This window comes from Chionomys nivalis, chromosome 25, assembly GCF_950005125.1.
Source record: "Chionomys nivalis chromosome 25, mChiNiv1.1, whole genome shotgun sequence".
NCBI lineage: Eukaryota > Metazoa > Chordata > Mammalia > Rodentia > Cricetidae > Chionomys > Chionomys nivalis.
Window position 1 is genome coordinate 1,532,750 of NC_080110.1, and position 15,443 is coordinate 1,548,192.

At 42.5% G+C, this 15,443-nt stretch overlaps 1 protein-coding gene across 1 annotated transcript in view; it reads left to right on the forward strand.

Moving 5' to 3' along the window:
• Positions 1-15,443, forward strand: part of Cry1 (cryptochrome circadian regulator 1) — a 46,510-nt gene that overhangs the window by 26,945 nt on the left and 4,122 nt on the right. Inside the window, exons 3-10 of the mRNA XM_057757980.1 lie at positions 430-572; positions 3,137-3,321; positions 4,388-4,476; positions 5,538-5,678; positions 5,762-6,073; positions 8,946-9,097; positions 9,359-9,561; positions 9,668-9,760. Of these exons, the coding sequence (XP_057613963.1) occupies positions 430-572; positions 3,137-3,321; positions 4,388-4,476; positions 5,538-5,678; positions 5,762-6,073; positions 8,946-9,097; positions 9,359-9,561; positions 9,668-9,760 (1,318 nt within the window). The remainder of the gene's footprint in view (positions 1-429; positions 573-3,136; positions 3,322-4,387; positions 4,477-5,537; positions 5,679-5,761; positions 6,074-8,945; positions 9,098-9,358; positions 9,562-9,667; positions 9,761-15,443) is intronic.

The window sequence follows — 15,443 nt, forward strand, 5'->3', positions numbered from 1 at the left end:
TTTTTAAAGGGAAGTTCTTAGAATCACCAGACATAAGTTCATGTGTCTCTGTAAACCTGAACATGTCCCTTTTTAGAAAAATAATAATAACCTTATCTGCAAAATAGCAAATGGAGGTGGTTTTCATTCAGAAATAAATAAGGCAATAAAAGTAATTGAAATAAATACTACCTAAACACTGTAGTATAGAGAGTACGGTAAGTATGTTGCTAAATTTGCTCATGCCTGGCACAGTGCCCGGAATCTAGTTAGCATATATTTGTCATATTTTCACATTGACAAATGGTTTATTTTCCACCTACATTTTTGAAGTTTGGTTTATGTATGTTGTTTGATGTAGATTTTGAGCTTTTCATTATTTGACGTTAGAAGAAGAACACAATTATAAAACCATAATGTATTGTTGCCCCCTCTCTCATCTGGCTTTAGGAATGGAGCATCACTAAACTTTCCATTGAGTATGACTCAGAGCCTTTTGGGAAGGAACGTGATGCAGCTATCAAGAAGCTGGCCACCGAGGCTGGGGTGGAAGTCATCGTGCGCATTTCACACACCCTGTACGACCTGGACAAGTAAGGCGAGCTTTTTATTGCAAGGAATATACAGTGACATTCACCATCTTAGACATTGTTAAGTACTCTGTTGGGTGACATTAAGTACATAGTTGAGTAAGGTTATAAAGTAGAAATGACAGAACCAGAATATACACCAAGTCCTTAGCATTTTACTCAGCTGCTGTGATTTCATTTGCTCAGTTGTAATACCAAAATTATAGACATAGTGCATAAAAGTATTTAGCCTTTCAGCATTGAACTAAGAAATATTATTTACACATTTTTATCCGACTACTGACTCACCCAGTATTGCCTTTCTAGGGTGTCAGTATTACTAAGTTTACAGCTATGTGTTTGACACATAGCCATAATTTACTTTGATATATTTTGTGTTACCATGTGGGTACTCTTTTGTCCTTTTGTTTAGCTGAGATGAAAACAGAAGTAATGTAACTACCCAGCTAGAGTCCTCTGAACCATGGTCATCCCCTATTGGTCAGTGTGTTTATTGAAATACTATCCAGTCTCTGGAGCGCTTTGGCCAACAAAGATTCTGTGGCCAAATTGAGCTTAGCATGTAGCATGTGCTAAGATTCTAGGGAGTTCATGAGCTATGCAAGTTTACAGTAACTGCTGGCATGAAATCTTCTTTATAAATATGAAAAGATCATGATTTATGTACTTATTAAATGATTTCACCTTTTAAATTATGTGCACATTTTACCATTAACAAAATAATTTTGTAAGTCACATATCAAAGTAAATTAACTTCTGTTTGTAAGTGAATGAATAGAATCATGATTTGATTCAGACAAATATCTTACCTTGTTATTAACCTAGAAGTGCCCGGCCCTTTTGGTAATAAAATGTGCCTTCTAGTTTACCAGTTTTCTTAACTGCAGAGAGTGATTATAAGGAGGCAAATGGGATAAGAGAAATTGCTGCTAAGTGGGAGACTTGGTGTGTTGTGAACTTAATTTTTATTGGGTTGTTTGTGAATGCATATTAAAGGTTATCATATTTATGTTATGTATAAAAATGTTTCCTATGGGTTCCAGTTTTCTAGTAGATAATTAAGAGACATGTGATCTTGTCATTGTAGCATCATTGCACTCAGCAAAATTCCTTATGGTCCTGTGTGTGATCTCAGGACACTAAACCAAAACAAACTTTACTTACAGGAAGACTAGCTTTCCTGATGTTTTTTTATGTAAACATAATTGATATTAAGGTATAAAGAAAAATACATTATGTTTGGGATGAAGAAATACTTGATTAGCAATGTTATCAGTTATGTGATCTTTGCTAATCTACCTAAATGATAAAGCTGCTTTAACCTGTAGTTGTAAGCAGATAGCTGGAATGAAAAGGCATAACTAACTATTGTGAAAGTGTCTAGACAGCAGACCTTCGAAGGTGCTGCTGCCTGGTCTGGTCCTGGAAGTGTGACTGCATTGAGGCATCGAGTGGTCAGCAATCACTACATAATGTACTTAAGTCTAAATGACTTGGAAAAAAAGTAATGATTTGGAATTTGGTGTACATATATCTTTGGTATTTCTCTTTTTATCCATGAGGATGACATTCCAAAAGCCCTGGTAGATGCCCCCAAACCACCAATTCAAGCCTGCGTACTCTGTACTTTCTGTCTAAATCTCACACAACGATGAAGCTTGGTTTGGAAATTATAAACCACAGGAAGTTAACAGCAGTATTGAACAGTTAAAACAGTATTCTACAATAAGTTATATCGTCTAGATGTAATATTTTGCAGCACGAGTGAAAATAACTGAACCACAGATAACAGAAACTCAAGGGTTACTGCTGTGTAACAGACACACGTGTGTCTAACAGAGGCACACACACAACAAGAAAACACCTATATAGTCTTAATGAAAAGTGATAAAGGAAATGGGAAGACAGAGAAGAAAAGATACAGGAACAGATACACAGAATGAGAATGTCTGGGGGTGGAAGACACAGCGTGCGGGCTGTAGTTAAGGAGGTGCTGATGGCTTGGGATTTTAGCTATTCTAGCCACAAAACAGGAACAGGTTACCAGTGAGATCATTTACTCTTCAGTAAAACTAGTATCTGTATGTTTCCTGCAACATCATGGTGTAAACCTCAAATACACACAGCAAATTTAATTTTTACTGACAATTTCAGCCTAGTTGAGTTGTATAGTGCCTCTGAGATTCCTTGAGCTCATTTTTCACTTGTCCATTGATGGTAGTTTTGTTTTTTTTTTTTTATTTAATTATTAAAGATTTCTGCCTCCTCCCCGCCACCGCCTCCCATTTCTCTCCCTGATGGTAGTTATTATATACACATCTTGTAGGCTAGTTGAACCACTGTGATTTTTAAAAACTTGACATCAATGTTTTGATATTTGCATATTCTATTATTTGACACATAATAAATATCTAAGAATTTGAAAGAATGATTTTTAGATTCATTAACTATTTTGAACACATTTTCTGGTCATACCAAAGGTCTTAATTGATAGATTTCTGATGTTAAGTCTTTGAGCTTTTCAAAGTCTATTGTCATTTCCTGTGTTTTACTCGCTCCTGCAATAGGATCATTGAGCTCAACGGTGGACAGCCACCTCTCACTTACAAAAGATTTCAGACTCTCGTCAGCAAAATGGAGCCGCTGGAGATGCCAGCAGAGACCATCACTTCAGATGTGATAGGAACGTGTGTGACCCCTCTGTCTGATGACCATGATGAAAAGTATGGAGTCCCTTCCCTGGAAGAGCTAGGTGGGTACAGCTCTTTATAAACATGGTGCTTAGGGGTTAAAAATCCACCGAGAGTAAATGGACAGCACAGAGTCGACCTGATGGCTTTGTTAAGAAAGACGAACAAGAACACAAAGTCAGGATGGGAAGCTTTAGGGGGATGGAGGATAAGGGATGTGAATGTGATCAAAATACATTGTATGAAACTCAAATAATTTAAAATATATTTAAAAGAGTTAATATCATAAATCATTTGGAAAAATTTACTTTTAATGTAATTTTAATTGGAAGAAAAGTAAAGGGGAAAATAAAGGGAAAACCTCAGAATCTAAATATTTTGTATATTCTGTAACATGTGACCTGCTGTCCTTGTGAAGAAGTGCATTCTGAAGATAAGTGTTGGGGGAGGGGCTTGTTGTCTCGGCTGTATTGTGGTCTCTAGGCAGGAGTCTCACATTAGGTGAGGCCAGTGTAGACCTTCATGTGCAAGTCTAAGCAGCCCTGTGCAGTCCTGTGTACTCCTGTGCAGCCCTGTGCAGTCCTGTGTACTCCTGTGCAGCCCTGTGCAGTCCTGTGTACTCCTGTGCAGTCCTGTGCAGTCCTGTGTACTCCTCCTGTGCAGTCGTGTGTAGGCCTGTGTACTCCTGTGCAGTCCTGTGTAGGCCTATGTACTCCTGTGTAGGCTTGTGCAGTCCTGTGTAGGCCTGTGTACTCCTCCTGTGCAGTCCTGTGTAGTCCTGTGCAGTCCTGTGTACTCCTTCTGTGCAGTCTTGTGTACTCCTCCTGTGTATTCCTGTACAGTCTTTTTTTTTTTTTTTTAATTTTTCGAGACAGTGTTTCTCCATAGTTTTTGGTTCCTGTCCTGGAACTAGCTCTTGTAGACCTGGCTGGCCTCGAACTCACAGAGATCCGCCTGCCTCTGCCTCCCAAGTGCTGGGATTAAAGGCGTGCGCCACGGCTCCTGTGCAGTCTTGTGTACTCCTCCTGTGCACTCCTGTGCAGTCCTGTGTACTCCTGATACAAATTATTTTTGTTTCATGATAATAACAATAATCATGGTGATTTTCTTTTCTCTCTTTTCCCATAGGCTTTGATACAGATGGTTTGTCCTCTGCAGTGTGGCCAGGAGGAGAAACTGAAGCACTTACACGTTTGGAAAGGCATTTGGAAAGAAAGGTACAATGTCGATCATGTGCCCAGCTCATACTTCCAAATGAGCTTTCAGAATGATTTCAGTCTTGTTTAGATGGCGTCAGGCACATCCAGGGTGGCTCATCCACAGGCTGAAAACAAAGCATAGACTGTTGGAAAAGGACCCACAGAAATGGCTGAAACAGCACAGATATCACAGTTGTGAAATCGCTGTTAGCCATCATTTAAATCCATTTTTCTTCCTCTTGATTATTCCCTCTGTTGCTAGTGCTTCTGATCCTCACACCTGTGTCAGGTGACCTCACTGGAGCTAGAGCAGGGTTGTACCTACAGTCACGCTCCCCTGTCCATGACTCCTGTGTTCCTGAGACCAGATAATAGTACAGATTCCTGTATTTACCGTGTTTGTGCCTTTATGGCTGTATCATGATACAGTATCACTTATTTGTTATTGTTACTGTCAACACATACTGATGATACAAATTAACAAGACTCACGTGTATTGTGCTTATTCACCCACCATAAGCCCTCACCCATACACTCTGAGATCACTTTTAATAAAGCTTGTTCATGTTAGACACATGAGGAGATGAATGCAATCACTAATGGTAAATTAGAATAGTTATGATCCATACTGTAGTAAGTCAGTTAGGACCTATAAGTTATTTGTGTAATTTTCCTTCTAATGTTTTCCAACTCCCTTCATTTGACCATAAGCCTCTGAACTCTTGGGAAAGGCAGCAGTGGAGAGGGGCAGAGTTGTAGCCCACCTGTACCTCAGTGTCGACAGAGACACATGGAGGTGCCTCACGCCTGATGCTGGGAATCTGAAGGTCGTGGATGGCTTCAGTGAAAGAAAACTCACCTTTCAAGTCCCTTTCTAAGATTATTAAGTCAGAACAGGGGGAGGTGGGGGACACACATGCCACAGAGATAGGTCCTCTCCTTCCGCGTGCGGCGAGGTGATTGAGCTCATGTCTTCAGGCTTGGTGGCAGGTACTCTCCAAACTGCTGGGCTATCTCACTAGTGTCGTTCTGACACTCTAACGTGATTGAGGAAGCATGTGCTTGTCCCTTGTTTCCAGGCCTGGGTGGCAAACTTTGAAAGACCTCGGATGAACGCGAATTCCCTGCTTGCAAGCCCTACTGGCCTCAGCCCTTACCTCCGGTTCGGCTGCTTATCGTGTCGACTGTTTTATTTCAAACTAACAGATCTCTACAAGAAGGTATTATCTAAAGTCAGAGCCTATTTTTTGAAATGCTTTTAACATTTTTTTTCTGATAATACCTCTATGCTTTTTAATTGCAGGTAAAGAAAAATAGCTCCCCTCCCCTCTCTCTTTATGGGCAACTTCTGTGGCGTGAATTTTTCTATACGGCAGCAACAAACAACCCACGCTTTGATAAAATGGAAGGGAACCCCATCTGTGTTCAGATCCCTTGGGATAAGAATCCTGAGGCTCTGGCCAAATGGGCAGAAGGCCGGACAGGCTTTCCATGGATTGACGCCATCATGACACAGCTTCGTCAGGAGGGCTGGATTCACCATTTAGCCAGACATGCAGTTGCATGTTTCCTGTCACGTGGTGACCTGTGGATCAGCTGGGAAGAAGGGATGAAGGTGAGTGTCCTGACTATTACAGAAGCATTTGGAGTCTGGTCTACACCTAGATATGCATGCTAGTGCACGTCTGAAATCAGAGTAGCCTGGGAGGCTGAGGATGGAGAAGGCCATCTTGGGCTGCAGTGTGAGGTGGGGAAGAGGTTGGTGGGGTGGTATATGGCAGGGAGAGGGAGCACTTGTCTGTTTTGTAGTTGGCTTTTCAGCGGATAAAGCATATAATAGCCACAATGTAGATAGTTCGAGAGCATGGTGTCAAACTCAGGCAGGACCTAGTTAAATTGTAGTCAAAAGTTGTCTCTGTGGCTAAGCCAGCCTCCCATAAGAAAACTGTTACTGTTGAGCGCTCACGCTCTGGCTTTGTGCGGTAGTGCATGTCTGTAATCCCATGCAGCATGGTAGACATGAGAATGTCTGGAACCCAAGGCCAGCCTGGGCTACTGTCTGTCTTTAAGAATAACAAAAGCAATTTATTGGATAGATATACTTATAGGTGAAAGTTTCTGTCATACTCATCCGTGAGCTCTTAGAAATAGTAAATTCCTATTACATGGAATTATCAGTCATCTTAACTCATCTTAGTAAGCCTTTAATACATACATTGAAGCAGACTGTGTTTTCTGACATCACCATTGTAACTATGCGTAAGACTTTCATACATGTTTTAATACATACATTGAAGCATACTGCATTTTCTAACTTTGCCAATTCAAAGACTGTTTCTTTATTTTTTAAAAAAAAAGCAAAAGACTTTTAAAGTTACTATTTATTTGTGTGTGTGTGCACATGCTCACTTGCAGCCCAGTGGATGTGTGGAGGTCAGAGGACAACTTGTAAGATCCGGTTCGTTCCACCATGTGGGTTCTGGCATCAGGCTTGACAGCAAACTCTCTTACCCCTCAAGAGCTATTTCTAATCCTGTTCTTTGTTGTTTAATTGTTGATGATTTTTTTATCTCATATTTTCTAATATCTACTTAACTTTTATTAATTGTTGAGGATTTTTCATGTCATATGTTTCCTAGTTCCTACTTAATAAGTTTATTATTTTTTTAAAATGTTTTCTTTATTATTATGTATATAGTATTCTGCCTGCAAGCATGCCTTCAGGCCAGAAGAGGGCACCAAATCTCATTACAGATGGAGATGGCTCAGTGGTTAAGAGCACTGCCTCCTCTTCTAAAGGTCCTGAGTTCAATTCCCAGCAACCACATGGTGGCTCACAACCATCTGTAATAAGTTTATTATTACATTATTTAGTTAACTTTCTTTTGGATCAGAGCATTTGAAGTTTAAACTGCGATGCCACCACATTTATAGAACCTTGTATTAGAAAGCTCCTTATGTCGAGGGGTCAAGATGGTGATACCCACAGAAACAGCTGACCTGAGACTGACAGTGGGGGTCTTGCATAGGACCCAACCAGGCCCTCTGAATGTGGGGGCACTTGTGGCTGGGGCAGTCTGTGGGGCCACCAACAACAGTGGGGCCAGGACTTGTCCCTAGTACTTGAACTGGCTTTTTGGAGCCCATTTTCTTTGGAGGGATACCTTGTTCAGTAGTTTAGATACGGTCCTGCCTCAGAGTGATGTACCAGGCTTTGCTGGCTCCCCGTGGGAAGCCTTACCCTCTGGGGAGTGGATGGGGAAGGTGGGGAGACTGGCGGAGGTGAGGGAGTAGGGTCTGGGATTGGTATGTAGAATGAGAAAAGATTGTTTTTAAAAATAAATTAAAAAAAACAAAGTTCCCTTCATCTACCAAACTTCTAGACTTTTTTTCTTTGTGATTTTGTTGGTAATATTTTTACTTGCTTTCTTTTTTGTTTTTTTAGGGTTTTTTGGTTTTTTGTTGTTGTTGTTTTGAGACAGGTTTTCCCTATGTGATCCTGACCGTCCTGGAACTCATTCTGTAGACCAGGTTGGCCTTGAACTCACAGAGATCTGCCTACCTCTTCCTCCCAAGTGCTGGGATTGAAGGCGTGCGCCACCACAGCCTGGCTATTTTTGCTTCCTTAAAAGTGGACTACTGCCCGATAGTGGTGGTGCATGTCTTTAATTCCAACATTCAGGAGGCAGAGGCGGGCAGATCTGAGTTCAAGGCCAGCCTGGTCTATAAGAGCTGCTTCCAGAACAGGCTCCAAAACTACAGAGAAACACTGTTTCGAAAAACTAAAAAAAAAAAAAAAAAAAATTAAAAAATCTAATTTACTAATATCTTACACTTCTTTAAAAGCCAGTGATCTGAGTAATTTTTTATTTTCCCTACAACAGTACTTCCAAAGTTATTGCCTTAGTTTACTTTTGTGTTGTCATGACAAAACTCCATGACCAAGGAGCTTATAAAGAAAGCGTTTAACTGGGGTCACAGTTTCAGAGGGCAGTAGACTCTTTGACCATCATGACAGGGAGCATAGCAGCAGGTAGGCAGGCACAAAACTAGAGCAGTAGTAAAGAGCCACAAGTACAAAGCCGAGAGAGAGAGAGAGAGAGAGAGAGAGAGAGAGAGAGAGAGAGAGAGAGAGAGAGAGCGCACATGGGGCATGGAGTGGGCTTTTGAAACAAAGCCACACTTCCTAATCCTTCCCAAACAGTTCCACCAACTACAGACCGTGTGTGTGTGTGTGTGTGTGTGTGTGTGTGTGTGTGCGCGTGCACGCGCGCACACTAGCATACATGCTCCCCTGTGGGGGCCATTCTCATTCAACCTTCACAGTTATAGAAGTAAATTCTCTATTTACAGTATATTCTTTCCCTGAAATTGCTTGTTAGAACATATATTTTGGAATGTTTAATTTTACAGTTCTATTCAGATTTTCTTGTCTTTTAATCCACAGTGACCTTAAAAATGTTGATTGGTTACTGTTACTTCTGCAGGTCTTTGAAGAATTGCTGCTCGATGCAGACTGGAGCATAAATGCTGGGAGTTGGATGTGGCTGTCCTGTAGTTCCTTTTTCCAGCAGTTTTTCCACTGCTACTGCCCTGTTGGTTTTGGTAGGAGGACAGATCCCAATGGAGACTATATCAGGTAAGGCAAGGGTGTTGTTTGTACATTTTGAAAGAGCTGTTCCAAAGGAGAGCTTTTCCTGCTTAAGCAGCACTTAGGGGCATGGTGGCACACGCTCTTAATCCCAGCACCCAGGAGGCAAAGGCAGGCTCCTCTCTGAATTCTGATGAGCAGCAGAGAGAGTAAACACGTCATTCAAGTGATACTGCTTTGCTCTGTGTCACTCATGGTTCATGTTCTGTTACAATGTGCAGTTCATTAAAACATGTCTTCTCCCAAAAGACGTTATTTGCCTGTCCTGAGAGGCTTCCCTGCAAAGTACATCTACGATCCTTGGAACGCACCCGAAGGTATCCAGAAGGTCGCCAAATGTTTAATAGGAGTGAATTACCCCAAGCCGATGGTGAACCACGCTGAGGCAAGCCGCCTGAATATTGAAAGAATGAAGCAGATCTACCAGCAGCTTTCCCGGTACCGAGGGCTAGGTATGTCGGTCACGGGCTACATTTGGCTGTCTCCTTCAGCTGTGCAGCCTTCGCTGGATTTTGCCTTAGTCATAAGTTTAATAGGAAAATGTTTTTTTCCCTTTAGGTCTCCTTGCCTCCGTCCCCTCTAATCCGAATGGTAATGGAGGACTCATGGGCTGTGCTGGAGAGAGTGTCCCAGGCTGCAGCACTGGAGGAAGTAAGTGAGGGGTTTCTGTGCTGCACTGTTTAGTAGCCTTACTGGAATAAGCATCAGTAACTGCTTAGAAACTGTATGAAATTATGGATTGTTTGTGTCCATACATACAGTGCATACAGGGTCTTAGACAGGGTTCTTGTTGCTGTGAAGAGACACCACGACATGGCAGCTCTTACAAAGGTGAAATTATGGATTGTTTGTGTCCATACATGCAGTGCATACAGGGTCTTAGACAGGGTTCTATTGCTGTGAAGAGACACCATGACATGGCAGCTCTTACAAAGGAAACATTTAATCGAGGCTGGCTCGCTCACAGCTCAGAGGTTCAGTCCATTATCATCATGGTGGGGAGCATGGCAGCCTGCAGGAGCCATGTGGTAGAGAGGTTGCTGCTACATGTTGACATGCGGGCAACAGGAGGTAGAATGAGACACTGGGTGGTGTCTTGAGCATATATGAGACCTCAAAACCTGCCTTTACAGTGACACTTCCTTCAGCAAGACCACGCCTACTCCATCAAGGCCACACCTCCTAATCGTGCCACTCCCTGTGAGATTTGGGGCCAATCACATTCCGCCTACCACACATAATACGGTCCCTTCTGTCCATTGGTAACATGTTAAAGATGCGAGAGTAGCTGAAGGATTTATATGGCTGCCTCATGCTTTTGCACACAAGTTCTTACAAAGTCTGTCTGTGATGGTGGTTAGTAATTTTAAATGTATGTAACAGTAGTATCAAAAAAAAGAGCACTTGCTGTTCTTGCAGAGGATCCGAGTCAGGTTGCCAGAGCACATGCTAGATGCTTCACAGCTCGCTGTGTGTAACTCCATCTTCAGGAATCCGACACCCTCTTCTGGCTTCTTTAGATACCTGCACACGCATTGTGTGCATAAAGACAAGCAGACACAGACAAACATAAATTTAAAATATGTATCTGTATTTTTTAAGATATATTTATTTATTATGTATACAATATTCTGCCTTCATGTATGCCCACACGCCAGAGGAGGGCACCAGATCTCATTACAGATGGTTGTGAGCCACCATGTGGTTGCTGGGAATCGAACTCAGGACCTCTGGGAGAGCAGCCAGTGCTCTTAACCACTGAGCCATCTCTCCAGCCCCTGTATCTGTATTTTTTAAAAGTCAGTGTATATTGGAAATTTAAGGCATTATATTAGTTTTCTAAAGTTACAGCCAAAAATCACATGAGGCCAAGTAACTAGATTCAAAAGAAAGTATAATTTCAAAAGTGCTTTCTTTTTAGGTACATGTTCTAAGCTGGTATTAAAAATAAAGCTTTTTTCTGTTTTTTGTTTGTTTGTTTTGTTTCTTTTGTTTCTTTTTTTGTGGTGCTGAGAATTAAAGCCAGAGTTTTCATGCTGGGAAGAGTGCTCTACACACGGAGCTATCTCCACAGTCCAGAATAAAATCCCTTTGAAACGTAAATATTTGTAACAGAAAGTTCCTATGTCTCTATAAAAGCCACATTTATATTGTCTTTGTAGAATTATTTTTTTAGGGAAGAAAAACCTATTTTTACTGTCAGTCATGCATCGGGAAATAGGGGGTTGGCTCCGTGGTGACAGTGATCTCGTGGGGGATGAGTGGTGGGGTCCTCACTTGGTATTTGAGGAAACCATCTTAAGGTTTAGCAGCTTAGCCAAGCTCTCCCAGCTCGTAAGAACTGCACGGGATTGTACGACCGCTCTCAGCTCTCTCCCACCTCCTCTGCAGGTGTGGTATTGTATGCGTTTTTTGTGGGGTGAATATTTCATTGCTGGGACATGACCCACCCCAAACAGTTGCCAAGGTGACAGTCCACTTCAGAAAGGTTCCTTGGAAGGAAGTCTTGGTGTGTCATTTTGAAAGTCTTTCAGGTCTCTTGTTCAGCTCACAAGTGTGAGAGACAGCCCCTCGGGAGCACTGTGATGACAGGCAGGAAGCAGAGGGATGGCCCAGTCGGCTCCAGGTGCCTGCCGCTGGACGGTGATGCTGCACTGCCCCCAGTCCACTTTGTTTGGGATAACCTAAATCTAATCATGATAGCAAGTTAAGCGAGCTCCTTCTGCTTCATGAATTTATAAAATAAGATCATTTTTCATGGATAGAATTAATCATGAAATTACTATATTCATGTAAATGTTTGCCTACACCATTTCTTGGGCTCATTCTCTGAAACATTTAAAAGACATGCAGAATATACAACCTACATAGTGCTCCCTGTCTAAATGAAGTATAGAAGAGAAAAAGTGACACACACACACACACACACACTTCCAGCCACTGGTTGAGTGGGTGCAAGGGAGGAATCCCTCAGAGCCAACAAACCTAGGGCCAGTTTTTTTAGAAGATGGTGGATTGACAGTGTTTTAATTGTCAGGTGGAGACGAAAACGTTTTAGAGCTAGACCCGTAAGTTGTGGGGAGATTTCCAGGGTTTTGCTCATGCCCAACCCCTATCCTTTCTGTGGGCTGTTTTCTATGGTGCCTCACCAGGCTCATCCAAGCTCATGACTCTCAGTGGCGTTTGGGTTGTGTTCTACCTCTAAGGTAATAAGCAGCTCTCTTTGGGGGATTGCTTCTTTCCTTTTTTTTTTTTTTTTTTATGACTGGAAAATTCTAACTCTCTGAAATGCAAATAACTCTTTTTGGTTGTTTTTACGCTCAGGAAATTAGCTATAGACCCAGAGTAAAATAGCTGCCACCTGTTTCCTAGTACCAAACTGGTTTAGTTTTAATTTAACTTTTAATACATTTTTTTCTATTAAAAAACTACCTTTGTCAGAGAAATGCAGATTGAAAGTGTTGTGAGGTGGTTCTTGACACACACCATGTAGAGTGACTGGGGCGGGACGGTTCCTAGATGCCTGCAAGAGTAGGGGAGAAATTCTAGTGCCTTAAAAAAGACAAAACAGATACCCAGAGGAAAACCCTGGAAGCTGTGGAGAGAGAGCGGAGTGTGAAAAGGCATGAATTTACTGCGCAGCCCCCAAATCCCAGTCCAAACTAGTTTCCCAGAAGAAAACATACATTCCCCACAGGCTAACAACTGATTGTGACAACTTGACTTATGTGCCCATGCAATCAAATGTTATTTATAAAAGAATGAACAGTATGTTAACATGTGTCACATGTGTGACCTCAAAAACACTGTGAGCTAGACAGGAAAAATAACATCTTGCAAATGTTATTTTTAGAGCAGTGGTTCTCAGCCCTCCTAGTGCTGTGACCCTGTAAGATAGTTCCTCATATTGTGGTTACCTCCAACCATGAAATTATTTTCATGCTACTTTATAACTAATGTTGTTACTGTTATGAATCATAATCTGTGTTTTCTGATGATTTTATGCACCATCCCCATGAAAGTATCATTCGGACAAAGGGGTTGCAGCCCCTTGTTGAGAAGCCCTGCTTTACAGTAAGGTGTAAGTTAGCGTTCACTCTGGACTGAGGGTGTCTGCAGTGGGTGTGAGGGACCTTCCAGGTGGGAGGAAATGTGGCTGTGGCTGCACAGAGCTAAATTAACTTTAAAACAGAGCCCTGGGCCTACTTAAAACAGATGAATCCAGTGACACCAAGGTGCACCTAGATCTCTGGGCCTGTGACACACTCACCTGCTGCTGGCAGCCCTCAGGGTTAGGGCAGCAGTGCTGTGCACTTACTGCCTGATCTTCTGAGCCAGCTTACTCTCCGGTCATTGTTGCCCAGAAAGCTCAGAACGTCCTGGGGCTGTCCTTCCACCTGCCTTTGAGCATAAATCGCTCAGCCAGGCAGACACTAATGTACACTTACGTAGCAAGAACTCAAGCTGTAAGTTGTTCAAAGTAGCGCTGTATGGGAGAGTAAGGAGAGCCTTTCTCCTCGGCGAGCCCTCATTGTTCAGTTGAGTCACCTCAGCCAGGTAAGTAGTGTGCCCGTCAGACTCATCGTAGACATGTGTGTGGTTAGTATCTTATTTCTAGAGTGTGCATGCTTTTGTTTCATTTTAATGTGCTTTTAAAAATATGAATTAGGGAAATGAACTTAGCATCTGGAAAACTAATAATATAATAATTAACTGATAATATAATTCCCTATAAGCAGTTGTTTGTTGGGAGAGGCTGCTTGTTCATTTTCCAGCTGCCCAGACCCCCAAAATAATCACACAGAAACTATATTATTCAAATCACTGCTTGGCCAATCACTTAATCACCAGTATTACTAGCTAGCTGTTACATCTTTGCTTAACCCATTTCTATTATTTTATATTTTACTATGATGCTCCTGGCCTACCGGCAAGGTTCCAACTGACAGCTCATGCCTTTCCCCTCTGGCAGCTCCATGGCTTCCCCTGACTCTGCCTACTCTCTCCTCCTCTATCTGCTTGGAACTCCTGCCTTGTCCTGTTCTGCTAAGCCACTGGCCAAAGCAGATTCATTTATTAACCAGTAGAACAATACATAGACAGGACTTCCCACACCAGTTGTTTCTATGTGTTCAGGTGAAATGGATCTGAATGAGAAGTCATGGTTGTAATAACTTGTGCTGCTAAGCTCAAGAACCATTGTCTCTTTCGAGACAGGGTTTCTCTGTGGAGCCCTGGCTGTCCTGGAACTCACTCTGTAGACCAGGCTGGCCTCGATCTCTGAGATCCTCCGGCCTCTGCCTTCCGAGTGCTGGGATTACAGCCACATGCCTAGTTTTTATGAGTTGAGGGTTAAACCCAGGGCTGCCTGCATGTTGGCAGGTGCTCTACCACCTGAGCTGCATCCCTGCCCTGCCTCCTATTTACTTGACACAGTCTGGCGGTTGGTCTTAGGCCAGCCTCAAATTCATCTTCCCTCCAGGGAGCTGGGGTTATGGACATGACAAACAGTTGGCAGGTTTGGTGTTTGTTTGCAAAGGAGATCTCATAGGAAACTGGATTTGTTTAAAAATTAGAAGCTGTTCTCTCCCAGAGCCTTATGAACTCGATCAGTCCCTGGGACCCACTGGGAGAAGGATAAATCCTAAAAGTTGGCCAACAACCTCTAGACAGGTGCAGATGCATGCACATACAGGCCACATATACACAACACATACACAGGCCACATATACACAACACACTGCACACACACACACAGGCCACATATACACAACACACTGCACACACACACACAGGCCACATATACACAACACACTGCACACACACAGGCCACATATACACAACACACTGCACACACACAGGCCACATATACACAACACACACACTACACACACACACAGGCCACATATACACAACACACTGCACACACATACACACACAGGCCACATATACACAACACACTGCACACACATACACACACAGGCCACATATACACAACACACTGCACACACACAGGCCACATATACACAACACACTGCACACACACAGGCCACATATACACAACACACTGCACACACACAGGCCACATATACACAACACACACACTGCACACACACACAGGCCACATATACACAACACACACACTGCACACATACACACAGGCCACATATACACAACACACTGCACACACATACACACAGGCCACATATATACAACACACTGCACACACACACAGGCCACATATACACAACACACTGCACACACACACAGGCCACATATACACAACACACTGCTCACACACAGGCTACATATACACAACACACTGTGCACACAC